The sequence below is a fragment of the Volvox carteri genome, assembly GCF_000143455.1.
Source record: "Volvox carteri f. nagariensis unplaced genomic scaffold VOLCAscaffold_47, whole genome shotgun sequence".
Taxonomy (NCBI): Eukaryota; Viridiplantae; Chlorophyta; class Chlorophyceae; order Chlamydomonadales; family Volvocaceae; genus Volvox; species Volvox carteri.
In genome coordinates this window covers 866,016-883,414 of record NW_003307590.1, presented here as the reverse complement: position 1 = coordinate 883,414, position 17,399 = coordinate 866,016, and the positions used below count along the sequence as shown (strand labels likewise).

Below are 17,399 nucleotides of genomic sequence, written 5' to 3'. Positions count from 1 at the left end.
TGGGGGTGGGGGGGTGGGGAGATCGGGAGGTTGACACTTTGGCGCGCCGTTTCCGGACTCTGAGGCTAGTGAGGGTTATTAGGGTTTTAGGGTTTTAGGGAAGGAGGAGGCCCATTTCATTCCCCTCCTTACCCCGCAGAATTCCACCCCTCTCCAAAACACCCTTTCTCCCTCCCCTCCTTGCTCCAGCAGAAGTTTGCAACTTTGAACATCAGGGCAATTGTTTTTTCTTTTTTTTACTTGGTTGTCTAAATTCCCGCAGGCCAACCCCCATATATTTTGTGCCCCTTATCTCTCCGTGCTCTGTTCTGCGAGCCATACCCCTCCAAACCCCCCTTTTCCCTCTCCAGTTTCGGACTTGGGACGCCGCCAGTTCATTCCTTGCTTCCTTACATATTATTTACCCCCAGTCCCGCGCGAGCTGATCTGGCCGCCTCCACCACCTCTTCGGCCTCGGGAGCTGCCGCCGCCAGCGGCGGCGCTGACATTGACGTATCCTTGCTAGAGGCTGCCGTACGGGGCCTGGCTTTTTTGGCGGGCGCGAGTACGGAGGGCCGGCTGGCGGTGACGGGCTCCCGGGCTGTACGACGGCTGGTGGCAGTCGTACGGGCGGATAATGCTGCGCTAGAGGCTTTACGGCAGCGTCGGAGGGAGGAGGGTGAGGGGGGTTTACGGGGGGTTGGGAGGCGGGTGATGGTGGTGGCTGAGGGGTCACAGGCAGGCCAGGGGCATTGAGGCTCATGTTGTCGGATGACCCCTGTTTTCCCCCCCTGAGCAACCGCCTCCCTCACCCCGGGACCACTCACGTGGTCGGTTTGAGAGCCCCGTCAGCTGATTGTTTCTACACCTTTGCATCATCTTTTAATATCATAATAAAGTGGAAAAAATGCCGCCTTTACCCCTTCTCAGGGCATTATTTATTATAATGTATCATTTCCTTTAGACTTTAGCTGCACCATTCTATTACTATCATTCTATTACTGCTAGCAGAATTTCGGAAAAATCACTGACGAGTACAATTAATAAAAAGGAAAAGCTAATTTCAAATGGAACGACCCAGCTGGGTGCTTGGGAGAGCATGTGGAACGTTAACTACTGTAACCTCCCCCTCCGGCCCTCCGTCTCCCCCTCCCTACTTAAAAGGTATCCCCCCCTGGAGCCGGCTGGAGGACCTCATCTGCCCTCTCAGAGCAGTCAACGGACTGCCAATTGCCGTACCTGCCGCACAGGCCGCCTCCCTAGCAGCCCTACAGCAACAGCAGCCCGGTCCCGGTACACCCCACGGCTCCTACTCCTTCGCCCCTTCCCCATCACCCACGTCGCCGTCGCAGCAGCAACTGCGCAACAGACCACAGTCCAGTGGCGGCGGCGGCGGCGGCGGGGGCGTGGGTATGGTCTCTCAACAACAGCTGTATCACCAGCAACAGCAACAGCAGCAGCAGCAACAGCAGCAGCAGCAAGGTGCATGGCCGGCGGCCTCCCGGCCAGATTCCACACGCCGAGCGGCTGGCACTGGTACTGGCGTAGGCGCTGGCACGGGTCTGGGGGCGAACCATAGAACACGGTCCTTAGGGCGGGGCGGGGCGGGAGGAGCAGCAGCAGCAATGCGGGTGGTGGGTTTTGCGGACGACGTGGCGGACGGCGGCGCCGCCGCCGCCGCCGTACGGCGTGGCGGCGCCGGCGGCACCACATACCCTCAGCAGCTGCAGCAGCAGCAGGCACATACTCATCACCAGCAGCAACAGCAGCAACAGCAACAGCAGCAGCAGCAGCAACAGCAACAGCAGCAGCAGCAGCAACAACACCATTTGGATGAGGACTTGTTGGTGGCGTCACGGCAGAGTGGTGATGCCGATGTGGGGCTTATGGCGCTATGGGCGTTACTCAATCTATCAGCCTACGAGCCAGCGCAGGTACGGCAGTATGGTAGAATGTACGGGGGAGGAAGGAGAGAGAGCGTTGCCCTGGGCTTGTGTGTGCGTGTGTGTTTTGAAAGGGGGGAATGACGTCCATTCCCCCCATCTCCCCCTCCACATCATATTCCCTCTCTCTCAACGTGCCCTGCCATGCTATTTCTTCATACCCCTCTTCCCTTCCGGCCTTCCCGCCCCCCCCCCTTGCCCTCCTGCGGTGCGGCCACCATCACCACGCCGCCGCCGCCGTCGCCACCGCCACCACAGACGAGCATCTGCCGGCACGGCTTATACACATTGATGGCTGCCGTACACGGTTCCGCCGACCCGGCACGATCTGCTGCTGCACGCGCCGTTTTGACCAACATCCACTACCACCCGGGCAATGCTACTGTGCTGTACAAAGCGGAGCTAAAACTTAAGTACGCGGCCCTAGCCAGAATGCTGGAAGAGGAGCGGCGGGAAAAGGTCAGTTTTACACAGGTTTTACAGTTCCGGTTTTAGGGTTTTAGGGTTTTAACGCTTTATGCATGGGCTCTGTTAACGGCCATACAGCCCCACCGGGACAGAGTCATGAAAACAATACATGGCAGGACAATGGTTAGGACGCCGCGATATTTGCTGTGGGAAACTTGGTGGTTTTCCTTGCAAGCTCGAAAAGCCGTTTTAGGGTTTTAGGGTGGTTTAGGGAGAGGAGCTTTCATGGGGGATTATGGCGTAGGAGAGGAGCTTCGTTAGGCTCAGTTTAGGGAGTTGCTGTATTCATGAATCTTCTCAGGGGTTTCATTACTTAGGGGGGGTTTGCTTAGGAGGGGGCTTTCTTATGGGGTAGGTAGACTTGGGTGTTTTATATGTATCTTGTGTGATGTGCGTTTTGTAAGTACGATGTGACGTGATGTGGGTTCAGGAAGCACGTGAGGCGGCCCTACGGCGCATGGCGGCTGCCGCCGTAGTTGGCATGAACATAGGGACGAGTAGCGGCATCGCCAGTGGCAACAACAGTGCCAAAGGCGCCGGCGACGCCGCAAGCGTCGACGGCAACAGTCGTCCTTTGAGTGCGCGAAATGTAGCCGTCGGCGCACAGCGTCCCGTCTCGCGCGGCGGCGGCAGCGGAGCGGCTGGGACACCGCGGCGGGCGGGCAGCGCCGCGGCGGAGGTGGCGCGGCAACAGCTGAGCGCGATGCGTGCCGCCGCCGCTGCTGCGGCGGCTGCCGCCGCCACCGCCACTGGCGGCATCGATAGTGGTGCGCCGTCGCCGACGGGGCCAGGCCCTGTGGGAGCGCTACCTGGAGGTGGCGGTGGCGGCGGCGCCGCCGCCGCCGTCGCTGCATCGACGGGCGCTCCCAGCGCCTTGGCGAGGCCCTTGAGCGCCAAACCATTGGGACTGCCCGCCGTGGCCTCCGCGATGGCGGCGGCGCCGACGGTATTGACGCCGGGTGCCGTCGGCAGCAGCTCCGCTGCTGCCGCCGCCGGACCTGGCGGCGACGCTGACGGCGCCGCCGGGCCCGCCGACGGCTCCCATCTCGACACCAACACAATCGCCGCGCGGGTCCGCTTTCTTAAATGGGTCCTCGATCCCAACGTGACGGGGGGAATCGAGGTTGAGCGCGGCGGCGGCGGCAGCGGCGGCGGGAGCACTGACGGCGGCGACGGCTGGCTGGCTAATGTGACGGCGGCGCTGGGGGCGGCGACGGATGGCGGCGACGCCGCGGACATGATGGCGACGCTGACGGCGGATCCCGAGGAGCGCAACTGGCTGGACATGGTGACGAAGTACGGCGATTTGGACGAGTACGAGGAGCGATTGGACGCTCGCAGTGAGCAAGGTCGGTTCATGCGGGGGGTCCTTACGCGCTCTTTGGCCGGAGGGGCCAACAGTCTGTGGCGGGAGCAGAACGACGATAAGGGCAGCTCCGCCGGTGGCGGCGGCGGCGGCGGCGGTGCCAATGCAAGGCAGATGGCCAGTGCGCGAATGCGGCCCGTAAGTGAGTCGTCTGCCCCTGGCAACAGCGGCGGCGGCGCCGCAGGCGCCGCTGCTGGCGGCGGCTATGCCGCGGACCGGCCCAGATCCGCGTCCGTACAACGATTGCGGATCGCTGGCGGCGGCGGCGGCGGCAATGGAGGCACTTCACGACCTGGCTCGGCAGCGGCACCGGTCGCCGCCAGCAGCGGCGGCGGCGGCGAGGCTGTCCACGGCGCCGACAACGGACGTCGGCCCGGCTCGGCATTACGTGGTTCACCACCGGTGACATCCCTGGCCTGGCCCGCCGGCGCGCGGGCAGCGGCGTCGGTGACGTCGCCGTCGACTGTTGGCGGCGGCAGCGGCCTGTCAGCATCCGCGCCGGCGCGCTTCGTCAACCTGTACGGCATTCCCACCGGCGTCACCATCAACACTCGTCAGGCGCCGCAACCGCATAAGCCGCGTGTTCCTAGCAGCGGCGACGCCGGCTCGCAGCAGCGACAGCAGTCGGGATTTGCGCTCCAAGGCAATCCATGGTCTCCGCACATCCTTAGATTCGTACAAGACCCGCCGTCCTCAGGTCCGTTGGGGAGCGCATACGTTATCGCGCGTGGCTGTACGGCTGTACGATATTTTCTTGGCTGAAGGTGCTGAACGTCTATCGATTTCCCAGTGCTGCTTTTTTTTCCGTGCATGACCCGCTCTCCGTCTTTGGCGAAATTTGGGATTCCCTTAGCTTCTCTCTGTCGTACCGTCTTGCCTTTGGTGCGATATTTTTCCATCTTTATGTGTTATGTGTTCAAACCTGCCGCATGTAAACTTCAGGAGCTTTGCTAAGTGTGTGAATATGAACATGCGGGGCAGGGCGGGGCAGGGCGAATACTGTATGTCGTAACCCACCCGCGCGGTGTTTTAGGCAGATAATTAGTTTTTATTGTTATTTATTATTTCGTTATTTGTTGCAGACGAACCCATTTGAAATTCGTCGAATGTCAGCAACGACAACAACGCCAGCATTTCTTACAGAATTCCTCGCAATAGGCTCGCTTAACGGCTGCGTTCCGTACCTGCCGTACTCAACTGACAAATGGATGAACAAATAACTAACCGAGTAACTATCTAGCAACTGCTCATTGATTTCCAGGTGGTCCGACTCTTCGCGGCGAATTAGCCAACCGAATGCTGACGGCGGTTGCTCCCGAGTACGTTGTGGAAGACCTCGCAGGACTTACGGTAAGTGCAACAGAAAACTGCAACTGCCGCCGCCAACTACCAACAGACTGCGTTAAGGATGGGGCCAACCTTCCGCAGGGAATCCAGCCAGGTGTTGGCGACTTGGGGCCTTGGGGGCATCTGCATGGCAAACCAAACCAACCAACTTACAACCGAAAGAAACGAAATTTTTTTTCACTGAATACGACCCCACATATGATTGTTTCACTTTTAACAATTAACAAGATATATTGCTTTATTGCAGAAACCTAATTCTTTTACTTCATTAACATTTTAAATTTTCAATTTTACATTTTTTGTAGAAACGGCTTATGGCATTAACAGCGGACCAACGGCGGGAGGAAGAGGACGCGCGGAATGCGGCTACGGCGGCGGCGGCGGCTTCGGGGGGGGCCGGGGCTTCTTCCAGGATTTCGGAAGACGATACGTCGCGAAGGCAGCGCTTAGCCACGTCGACTTCGGGCGCAGTGGCGGTGGAGGGCGGTGGCGGCGGCGCCGCCGCGGAGGATGGCGGCAGCGGACGCCAGGTGTGCCACGGGTGTTTGGCCGACGAACACCCGTCAACCGTAAAACAGGCCGACGAACCAAACCGAACACACTCTTTCGAACGCCCGCAGCGTTTGAGTTGTGTTGACGCAGCGGGAACGAGTCTTTCCGCGAGATGGCTATTATATTTGATTGTTTGTAGAAATGGAGAGAAGAGAAGAAAAAGGCCTCGGACAGACATGGCGACCCATGGGTATGTATGTACGACATGTACGGATGTACGTACGACATTCATCGCTGCATCAAGAATGTCACAGAGAGAATGTGTGTGTGTGTGTGTGTGCGTGTGTGTCTGTTTCGACATTGCTAGCAATTTCCAAAGGTACAACCCGGGCTCAGCCTTTCCTTGCATGATGTGATGTGACGTGTTGTGTTGTGTTTATTGTGTCGTTTGCTGCAGGATAACAACAAAGTGGAAGAAGAAATGTCGTACTTGTCATGCCATGACGCACCGCCAGTTGGTCCACGCGGCGCGGCGCCGGCGGGTACGATTTCCGTACGGAACTGGGCAAAGCACCGGCTTGCTTTGAAGGACCGAACGCTAAGTCTGTACCGTTCAGGGTCGGTGAGACCCGCACGCGGACTATGGGCTGGCGACGACGACTCCGACGGAGATGACGGCGCCGGCGGCGGCCGGCCTAGCACTCGTGCCAATCGCCTCAACGGCGACCGTGACGCCACCGACGCCTCCGGCAACTCCGTGGCGGCGTCGGTGGCGGAAGCACGCGACGCGCTGGCGCTGGCGACGCGCAGCCGTACTGGCGGCGGCAGCACCACAAGCGAGAGTGACGACAACGGTGAGCCACTTGCGCCACGAGAGACGCCGCTGCTGGTTTCGTTACTGCCGCCAGTTCTGATCGGGGGCTCCGCCGCCGCCGCCGCCGCCGCCGATGGCGCGCCGGGATCGCCCCCGCCAGTGTCCCCGGATCCCGTCGCCGCCGCGCCGGCGGTGGCAACAGCCGCCGCTGCCGCATCCGTAATTTCCGCGCCGCCGTCCGTCATTGCTGGCGGCGGCACCCTCACCGCGGTGCCGTCGTCGTATATCAACGGCGGTGGCGGCGTCGCCGCTGCTTCGATCCTCTCCTCGTCGTTAGCGCCGTCAGGCCTACCGACCGACACCGCAACGATGCTAAAGGGCTCCAACACCAGCGACGTCATCGCCACCGTCGACGGGCGCCTCGCACGCGCTCTCCACAACCCCGCCGACTCGTACCGGAAACCACATGCCGGGTTGGCATGTCCCCCGGGCACTCGAATCTCCACCCTCCGTTCAACCAAGCCCAGCAAAAGCGTGCTGACGCCGGGCAGCGTCGGCGGCGCGGCCGCAGCCGCGGCGGCCGCCGCGGCCGCGGCGGCGACCACCGCTTCCGGTATCGGCTCCGTCCTTGGATCTCAGTTCGGTGCCGGCGGCGGCGGCGGCAGCAGCAGCTTGGGGACTGCTGCTGCTGGCGGCATCGGTGGCAGCGTCGGCATCGGATCCCCCCCGTCGTTGTTGGGCTCCACATCCCTCGTAAGCCGTAGCTCGGTCCAAGGGAACAACGAAATCATCATGGTGCGTTGGGATCTCGGGTGATTCTGTTTGTTTCGGTTGGAGGTCGGTTAGATCGGTTCAATGGGTTAGATCCCGGAGTTTCAACCAAATGGTTCCGTCCCGGAGTTTGAATTGAGAACAGAGGTCGGCAAATCGGTTTCTACGGCTGCGGGACGGCATGATTTCGGTCAGTAAACCTGCCGATCTGTTTTATGACGTACAACATGATTTAATAGTTATATCCCCCTCGCCCCCCCCGATCATGTCCTTGCAGCCGCCTATCGCGGTGGACGTTCCTCGGCCAGTGACCGTCCTGGCGGGCTCTGTTGGGGACCTCCTCGCGGCCAAAGTGGTGCGTGTTGGGGTACGGGGATGTGGGGATGTGGGGTGTGTGGGGGTGGGGGGGAAGGGGCGTATCTGAGTGGGAGGGGTTTGGAAACCGTGTTTTGGCGGTGAGGGGCGGATGTGGATCTGGATTGCAGCCATATGCTTAGGGGGATGTAGTAGGCTGATGTGGTGGTGGTGAGTGTCTTAGTTCCCAAATGTTACAAGATTGCGGGAACTCGTCACACGCCGCTGGGGGGGGAAGGGGAGCCTGGCCCGGTGCTGTATAGGATGCGCTTTGCCGACCCTCCTACATATTGCCCATGCATAGACCTACCTTCCTAACCATCTGCCTGCCTACATACATACATACAAACATATGCACACACAAACACAGGCACGCGAGGTCGACGCCGCCAACCGGCTCTTGAAGGCCACCATCGCGGGAGGTACCGGCGGAACCGGATTGGACGACATCTTCGGACCTGGCGGAGGCGGCGGAGGTGGCGGCGCCGCCGCCGCCGCTGGCGGCGCCATCGCTAGCTCGCCCACCGGTGGCGGCGGTTCCGCTGGCGCCAACAGCATCCGCACGCCGCGCAGCAGCCGTACAATCATTAGCGCCGCCGCCGCCGGCGGCGGCCACAGCGCCCGTGGAGCCCTCAAGGGCTCTTCCGCCAGGGCGTCGACCTCGCACTCCATCTCCCCGCCGCCATCGTCCACTTCCCCGCCGCCAGCAGGGGGCCCGGGCGCGAGCCCGGCCGCCGGCGGCGGCGGCGCCGCCGCCGCCACCGGCGGCGACTCATCCAGCGGCGAGGACGCCGCCGGCTCCGCCAGCGCCAACCCCGCACTGTCCCTGTTCCAGCCTCAGCCCCTTTCCGTACTTGTAGCTACCGGCGACGGCGGCACAGACAGACTCTACCGCTTCCCGCGGCTGTTGCTGACGGGGGCGCAGCACATGTGCCTCTTCGAGCACGTCGACGGTTGTCGGTTCTGTGAGGCGCTGTACGGCCACTACTTGCTGCCGAATGGGATGCTGGCGCACTTCTACTTGGGGGATACGGTAGTCAAGGTGGGCGGGTATGGAAAGAGTGGTGAAAAGAACAGCCTGGCCGGAACGGTATAGGAGTCGCAAAATTGGTGTCGGTGCCCCCTGCTGCCTCGGGGGTATTTCTAGTGTGTATGGATTTACCCCGGCATGTACGACTTGATGGTGTTTTACCCCTTCCCTCCCCCTTCTCCCAACCCGTCCTAAACCACACAGGGACATAGAGTGGATTTGGTACCCGCCCCCGACATTCCTTTCGCACCCTCGGACTGGGTGCCCGACGGCTTCCCGGCATGTACGGCATTGAACGACTGGGGAGGACCCGTACCTGCACGGCAGATGGTACTGCAGCCGCTGCTGTCAGGAGCTGGTCTCGGAACCGGTTTCGGGGCACGTGGCGGCAGTGGTCGGCGCGGCGGCGGCGGCGGCGGCGGCGGAGGGGGAGGAGGCGGAGGGGTGCTGTTGGAGGCGTTGTGGTGTCCGATGCCGCTGACGGCGCCGCCGCTTCGTCCCGAGCAGCGTTGCGCGCTGGAGTGGGACGAGAGTGGTTCGGACCTGCGGATAAGGAGGTGCGGTGGGTTGGCTGGGGTCCACACATCCATCCGCCCACCCAGACGGCTTGTAGTATAGGGTTTTAGGGTTTTAGGGTTGGGAATGCGGATATGGGGGCTGTTTCTCTACGAACAACATTAACCTCTCTCAAGGTGAACACATCGTCGCGGAAATTTATGATGCCTTTCTCTAATTAATGATTGTTACAGGGTGGGAGGCTTCTGTGCCGATTGCACACACGCACACACACGAAGAGAGAGAGAGAGAGGGAGAGAGAGAGAGAGAGAGAGAGAGAAGAGATATCAATATAGAATGATGCCCTTCTGATTTAATGGCGCCGGAAAATGTGTCATTGTCGTCCTCGTCGTCGCCGTCGTGCTCGTCGTCGTTCCCATAAAGGGGCCGTTAATGCCTCCCGCCACCTCCCCTTGATGTCACCGCGGTGCTCCATCCGTACCATGTCTGAATGCGCATGTGACAAGTACGATGTACGGCGCTATGTTTGTTTGCGCACAAACCGACATACAGCCAAGGGGTGTCAAACTTTTCATCTTCGACGCCTGTCCCCGTCTTTTTTGACGGAACTAACCGATAATCAGTTGTTTGATTTTTTTAACCAAAATTGTTTGCTAAAGTTTTTTATTGTTTAAAGGACATTTAATCCTTAATTTTTTAACCTTGATCATTTTTTTTGTTCCCTATCTCTCGTTCTCTAATCGCCCTCGACCCCCTCCTCTCCCCAACTGCGCAACCGTCGCACGTGCACCACCTGCCAACTACCAACCGTCAACTGCTGCTGTGTCAGTTTTGCGCTGGAGGTACGGCTGCGTACGGTGACTCGTACGGAGACGCTGCAGGAGGTGGTGGAGCCGCCGCCTCCCCCTGTGACGAAGACCAAGAAGAAGAAGGGTGCTCCCGGGCGGGCGAATGCGGCCCGTGGCGCATCCGCTAGGGGGGGGAGTAGGTGGTGAGCTCGCAGAGGCTTTACGACACCGACCTACGTCAAACCCAGTATGTATTTTCACTTTTACTTACACTTACACTTACACTTACACTTGTACTTGTACTTACATTTACATTTACACATAATAATTGGAAGCAAAAGCTTGGTGGCGGGAACATGTGAGAAAGTGGGTTAGTTAGTGTAGCTATGTATGTATGTGCGTGCGTTTTGTTTTTGGTGTGTTAATGTGCGTATGAATGACAACCGACGAACCAACGAACCAACTGAATAACGGAATTTCTTCTTGCGAAGGGGGCGGAGGGGGTTGTCCGAGGGGTTCATCCGGATCCCGAAGCCCCAACCCCCCGCCTGCCCCCCACCCGGGGGACCTGCCGGAAGGGACAACGAAAGCTCCGGAAAGCCAGTCTGGATACGTATGATGAAAATTCGGGAGGTGTAGTCGAGTATGTGTGTATGTATGTATGTATGTATGTATGTATGTATGTATGTATGTCTCTCTTCGTGTGTAGAGCTACCGCGTGTATGCGCTCTCGCGCGTATGTGTGTGTTGTGTGTGTGATAGAGGGTGTGAGAGTAAAAGTGACACTCAGTTTTTCGGATAGGACAACAACAACTGGTTTTTCTGATACCGTCGCACCGTACGGCACTTTGTCACACGTGCGTTATATAGATGGCTGTATAGAACGATGTTTCTGTGTAACCGTTAACGACTTGCAGATCCGTAACCCACTGCCGGAAGGGGGGACGGTAATGGAGGGTGGGTAATGGAGGGTAGGTAATGGAGGGTGGGTAATGGAAGGTTCTTTCGAATGTTCTCTCGAACGATGTCCTCCATGTGCCGTATGTAGGCTTCCTGCCTTCCCTCCCGCCACTCCTGCCACTTGGGGTGGGTAAGGGGTAAAAGACACACATTTGCTCGCTTGTTTGTTTGTGATGTATCTGCGGTATCTCTGCGTTGAATTGGTCCGCACGCGATTCTATCCGCTGTACATGTACGGCAGGTGACATACGCACAAACGTACGCACTTATGTATGTTTGTATGAATGTATGTGTGTGCACGCACGTGCCTCCGTATCTGTTGCCACATGAAAGGAACATTAACCATGTCGCCATGCAAGCATGCCTGCGTGTGTGTATGTCTGTATGTCTGTATGTATGCGGAGTAACGGGTAGTGAATGGCGGAAGCGGCAATCGCGAAGTCGTGGTGATGCTTCAAACCGATGATGAGTGCCGCTGCGGCGAAAGGGGGGCCCAAGCGGAGGTGGGGGAGGGGGTATTCGCGGTTCCGTAATTATTACTACTATTGCGGTGATTCGACCCTCCCTCCCACCCTCCATCCATCTTTTTCCAATGCGTTGAATGTGCTGCTAGCTCCCCGCTTTTGGAATTTCATAGCAGGTGGTGGCTCCCTGCAGACCATATCAGTGCGATGTGAACCCATCGTTTTCGGGTTTTCGGGTTTTAGAGTTGGGAGTGCTGATAGTGTGCGAATCCACCTGGGTAGCGCTGGAGGGCGCGGCCCCAACGCGCTGTAGGTCCTTTTGCTGGAGGGCGGTTAGGATGCGGTTGGTGGGTTGGTTAGTGGGTTTGTTCGTTGGAATGAGAGACGCACCCGGAGGTACGGCAGGAGCTGCTCTTGTTGAGTGACTCTTCGGACATGTATTGTGTGAAAGTCTGAACAACTGAAAACGGCAACATCAGGACAACTGTCAACTGCTGTCGACGTTTGGCTTACTTCGTTGGTTCTGGTACGGGCTACCGCAAGGGGGGGGGTCTGGATTAAAATGGACAGCACACAGCTAGCGGACGCATCTGGTAATATGGTGAAGCTTACATCAGGAGAGGCTGCTACCTCACCTGGCGTGTGTGAGTAGGCTGTGCTTCTGAGCAGTACAAGGTTGGCAATGTAAGACAGCGGCTATTTTGTTGTTTGATGAGGCAGCAGACCTCCAGTTGCGTTTGTATCCATCCATCATCACTGAGAATGAAATGCCCAAGGAGCAGCGCTAATAAAAACTCCTTTTTGTGGTGGTGGTGGTGGTTTTGGTCGGATCCTGTTGTTTGACTGTGCCACCATGAAGCTGCCTCCGAGGGGCTGGTGTTGCTGTACAATCTACAACACTTGCAGAGGTAGCAAGGGTGGTCCAGGACAAGCAGGACTCTAATCTAAACTTTGTCGCATCGTCTAGTGCTGAGCCTACAACAGCATGGGCTGCGGCACGAACTGGACACAGGAGATGATATACTCTCACGCAAAGGCTTCACCACATCTTCACAACCTTTCCCCCTCCAGGTCAACCCGCACCTTTGGGTCACCGCACAGGGCTCTGCACACTCCCGGCCACACCACACATACACCCCGGGTACAATAGACACCCCACCTCGTCAAGCTTTACTCGCACTGCGACTCTCTTCCTCACGAGCTCCTTTGAATCCGCGGAAAGCAGCACCACTTTTCATAATTCACATCCCCTGAATGTTGCATTTTGTCGTGTTGTATAGCGAAGGTTCGCTGTGAAAGGACGTGTACTGTTTATTATATCGTACTGTAGCAAGCCACATTTACCTTAGGATATCTTTAAGCTATTAAAGCTTAATCACAGTAACGGTATGGTCACCTAGTTACGAACCATATTCGTTAACTGTACGAGCTCACTTTCTGTTGCGCTATCACAACCTAGCGTACGACACCAAGACTCCAGGAATGGAGATGGCGGCAGGTGGGCCGCATTTAAGCCATCCTGGCGAACTGCTTCGGCCAGACACTTTCGTATCACTATACTAGTGTTCGGAGTTCAAGACTCTGCTGTCACCGTTCTCGACTTATGTCTTCGAACTCCGATTTCCCGTATCGCTTCTCGCTTCTAACACTTAGCCGTCCTTCGTGGTCGAGGCCCTCCCCTCCCACGGCCTTGCAACCCAACACTTCCGCAGAACAGCCTAAGGTACGGGATGGCTGCTACACGTACACAGCAACTCATAAAATATCACCATTCGTGTTGAGCACCTAAGAAGTCGCTATGTTCGTTCGCTAGGGAACAATGTACAGGCAGGCTAGGCAAGGAGATGCATGCACATGCACAACACAAATATCAGCGGGTTTAGACTCCCGGACACCTTGCAGGGCAGGACAGTACGACAACCCAACAGCCAGTATTGCAGCCCCGCCCTGATCTCCCAGTGCTGCTTTTTCTGTGCCTGATTAGGACACATCCCCATACCCCTGCCGAAAACCCCTACCACGAGCTTGAATTTGGTTGGTACTTGGTAGGGATTCACCAACGAATTGTGCCCAAATCACCCAAAGGGGGTAGGGTTGCCGTAACACCATCATAACACTTCTACATCCATCTTCACCTCCACCTCCACCGCTTAAAACAGTCAACCGGATCAACTACCGCCACGGCCGGTCGTCGCCACTTTCCACACCATACCTTTGAACTGTCATGGAAACTTGCTTCAAGAAGAACACAAGACGAAGATGCACAGGCAAGGGGGGCGGCGGCTGGTACTCTGGCCAATACACGGGGTATTGCCATTACGGCAGGTCGGGTAGCGCCAGGATGCACTTGCAGGCCACCTCTGGCTCCGCCGCCCCGATCTCAGATTTTGTATGTATGTATGTATGTATGTATGTATTGGAGGGGAGCACTAATAATAAAATCGGGAAAAAAGATATCTCAATAACATGAATGTATGTATTGATGTGCAGGTGTTGTGTGTGTGTATGGTAGGTGTGAGGGGCTCATAGGGCCAGGCCTTTCTGTATTTAAAATAAAAAGCGCATTTAGAGTTAGGGGCGGCATTCTATATATGTGTGTGTGTGTGTGTCCAGGCAGTGTGAATCACGGACAAGTGGAGGACTTGGAACTGTTCCTTTAAGTGTCTTGAAAGGCACGGCCTAAGACTTGGTTGGTGCGCATGGTGAGGGAGAGAGGAGCGGGCTTGGTGCAGTTTGATCGTTTGCCGTCACCGTACGGGCCATGGCATGTCGTACACATGAGTGAGTGGAGTAATGGAACTTTATCGCGCCAAAGCCAGCAGGAGGTGCACTTAGGACACTTGGATGCAGTGATGATAAAGTCATGTGGGCTGCCTGGGAATGTACGAGAACGTACGGGAATGTACGGAATGTATGGGAATGTAAATGTTTCTTGACTTCAAAAGTGCTAGCTGTCCAAGCTAGTCCAGCGTGTGGCGGCTTGCGGCTGCTGGTTAAGTTGCGTGACGAGATAGAACAGTGGACGTTCGCTCAAGCAGCCCTCCCTCAATTACATGTGCCTGAGCGCTGCCGATGGCTTTATGAACTTCGTTAGGCCGGTGCGGGTGAGAGATCGAACCGCGTTGTGGCGCCAGCCGGAGGGCGCGAAGGGGGAGGAGGTGCCTCGCGCAGCGCAGAACAAAAGGAATTCCCCACAGCCGTTTCCTAGCTAGTCAGCTAGGCACGGGTTGCGGCATGGTTACATATTGCAAATGACAAGACTGCCGATAGACTAGATTCACACAACACGTACCTGTTAAAATTGAATTGTTAGAGATTTCGGGGGCAAGGGCGTTTGCGGGGTAGAGTTCAAAGTGGTGGGATGAATGGACATGAGTGAACACGTGCGGTAACGGGTCGGTAAGCTTACAGCGGTTCAACACGCACGATGTAAGGGAGATGGCGCTTAATATTGATCCCGAGGCTAGTTAATTCCGTTCTATGCGTTATTCGAGCGTACGGCGCTTCCTTGCAGAAACAGGGCTAACCATTTTGCAGTTTGCATTTTTTCTTCGCCAGCTTATTGTTACAAAGCTAAAGATGCTGTTATATCCTTGAAAGGTGTTTGGAACTGAAGTAACAAATTTTGGCTTAGCCAAATTACTTTCCTGTTGGTAGGCAGCTGGCTCACAGGACACTCCTGCGCCTTGCAAGGTATATCGCTTCACATTCTCATAATTTAGTCATGGTTTTTAGGACCAAACGCAGCGCAATAAGTGTATGCAGGCAAGTCAAAGTGCGTCCTGACGGCACAAGGACTTATGCACACGCCGGCAGCGTTACCAGCACACGTGATTTAATAACTATTCTGAGGTGTTCTTTGTGATGTATTATACACCAGAAGTGTTTGCCTAGGAAAACGGTGCACACCCAGCATACTATATCGAACAATGTTATGCTGCTTACAGTAAATGTCACAAACCTTTCAGGGCTGCGCGAATACATTTCTTTCCAAATCACAACATACTTAAAGTTCTGCCTTCATTCTTTCGACTCGCTTCTGTGTAACTTTTGGGGTGGCCTTCACTATTTCGTGGCCACGCACCCCTGCTGATTTATTTGCTCCTTGCTTCCCTTGCCCCCACCTCCCCCACGATGGCAGAACCTTTGTCCCACATCGTCCACAGCTGACGTAAATCCTGCCTTTTGCTATACGTAGCGAACGGCATCTCCGCCGGAACGGCTGTTGTCCGCCTCATCCAAGTCGCTTACCTCCTTTCGCCAATTGTAAGACAACCTGCACACAGTAAGGTGCGCTGCCATGTCGGGTTGGCTCCTTACCCATTTGCTTTTTCTCCTGATTTGGGTTTATATTATATTACGGGTGTTTCGATGCGAAATCTTCGTGCATGTGTGTCCGTATATGTGTGTGTGTGTGCGTGTGTGTGTCGCGTCACATAACTGCCTTATACTCGAAAAAGCATGTGCAAAACGGAACACGCATATATCCGCACGGAGATGCTAGCTAAAGGAAAGACGGTAAAATGGACGTGACGCGGGAATGGTGTGACATGTGCGTGGTTAAACACATAAAAAATTATGTGTGTTCGTGTTTTGCTTTCCATCTAAACCCGCATGCAGGGCAACTGGGGACAACAACTTTTCCTTCCGCGTCATCCCTAAACCCATTCCACATGCGGCAATAATGATAAATAACAACAGCAATGTTATAATGATGGTGCACACGTTGCTCTTTTAATAGGCGCGCCCGCTGCCTCAGCAGTAATCCCCAAGTCCCCGGTCGAACTAAATAATGCATTAGGAAATGATGTGCAGCACAGCAGCCCGTAGCTGCCTTCGCTACCCCCACTGGGCGACCCCCACTTGCAAATGCCTGATGACCTAACGACGGAATCACACACAGGTGATTTGGAGAGATTCCTACCCCTAAACTTATTTCATCCACACTACCAATATAACACCACATGCATGGATGCGTCATGAAAGGCACCTCGGTGAGAGAGAGAGAGATGGCAGCAGTAGCAGCAGCAGCAGCAGCAGAAGCGGCAGCAGCAGCAGCAGCAGCAGAAGCGGCAGCAGTACCGGCAGCAGCAGCTTCGGCAGTAGTCGTAGGCTGCTAGGGGCTTACGTAATTAGCTACTTCAGACAATCATCTGCGGGAGCTTGAAATGATACGAACAGGGCCCGATTCGTTTTCTGGACGGAGTACGATGGATTGGTGCTTAAGTACGGCATGTGTGTATGTATGTATGTATGTATGTCCTGCAGGCCGATGCACCCCTCATCTGCAAGGGCGACGTAACGGCTACGACCTCTCAAAAGTCCCGAAAGCCGCAGCCGCCCTCGCCCCCCTCCATGGGCGCATCCGCGGCGGAGGGGGACAGCGACGGCGACGTCAACGTTGCAACGGCCCACACCACAGGTGCCGCTGGCGATGGTTCCGATAATGGTGGCGTTAGTGCTGCGAAAGAGATGAAGGCCGAGCCGCAGAGCATCGGTAGCGACGGCAGCAGCAGCATCACCACCACCACCACCAGCGGCGGTGCTGATGCGCGCAACGACGGTGGCGGCAGCGGGCAGGTGGAAATGGACATTGATGGGGAGGAGGAGAAGGAAGGCGACGCGGCGGAGGAGGGGGATGAGCGGGAGAGTAATGATGCGCCGGGCGAGGGCGGCGTGCAGCCTCCACCAAAGCGGCGGAAGAAGGAGACCCCGGAGCAGCCAGGTGCAGGCAATGGCAGCGGCGGCGGCCAGCCGGGAGCTGACGTTGGAAGTGGCCGCAGTGAGGGCAGCGGCGGCGGCGGACTGTCGAATGCTATTCGGGCGGTGACGGTGGCGGTGGCAGAGGTTGCAGCAGCTGTGGCGGCCAATAACTACGTTCCCAGCGGCGGCGCCGCCGCCATCACCCGCGGCAGTGGCGGCGGCGGGGGGGGAGTTAAGAGTCCGCAGCCCGAGGGGACGCGGAAGGCGGCTGCTGACGGCACGACGTCGCAAAGGGATGGCACCGGACTTCGGGGTCGGGGTGGTAGGGGCCGGGGTGGTAGGGCGCGGGAGGGAAATGGCGGACGAGGGAATATCACGGTCGTTGGGGGGACAGAGGGGGAGGA

At 57.0% G+C, this 17,399-nt stretch overlaps 2 protein-coding genes across 2 annotated transcripts in view; both read left to right on the top strand.

Annotated features, from left to right (window-relative positions):
* VOLCADRAFT_95878 (uncharacterized protein) overlaps positions 1-13,081 on the top strand; it is a gene marked incomplete at both ends in the record, with an annotated part of 25,412 nt that extends 12,331 nt beyond the window's left edge. Inside the window, 13 exons of the mRNA XM_002954972.1 lie at positions 411-658; positions 1,144-1,385; positions 2,181-2,381; positions 2,821-4,453; positions 5,018-5,106; positions 6,053-7,204; positions 7,458-7,535; positions 7,905-8,576; positions 8,769-9,121; positions 9,910-10,071; positions 10,917-10,954; positions 12,752-12,790; positions 13,005-13,081. Of these exons, the coding sequence (XP_002955018.1) occupies positions 411-658; positions 1,144-1,385; positions 2,181-2,381; positions 2,821-4,453; positions 5,018-5,106; positions 6,053-7,204; positions 7,458-7,535; positions 7,905-8,576; positions 8,769-9,121; positions 9,910-10,071; positions 10,917-10,954; positions 12,752-12,790; positions 13,005-13,081 (4,984 nt within the window). The remainder of the gene's footprint in view (positions 1-410; positions 659-1,143; positions 1,386-2,180; positions 2,382-2,820; positions 4,454-5,017; positions 5,107-6,052; positions 7,205-7,457; positions 7,536-7,904; positions 8,577-8,768; positions 9,122-9,909; positions 10,072-10,916; positions 10,955-12,751; positions 12,791-13,004) is intronic.
* A 1,264-nt stretch (positions 13,082-14,345) lies between these two features.
* VOLCADRAFT_95877 (uncharacterized protein) overlaps positions 14,346-17,399 on the top strand; it is a gene marked incomplete at both ends in the record, with an annotated part of 4,814 nt that continues 1,760 nt past the window's right edge. Inside the window, 2 exons of the mRNA XM_002954971.1 lie at positions 14,346-14,396; positions 16,561-17,317. Coding sequence (XP_002955017.1) covers positions 14,346-14,396; positions 16,561-17,317 — 808 coding nt within the window. The remainder of the gene's footprint in view (positions 14,397-16,560; positions 17,318-17,399) is intronic.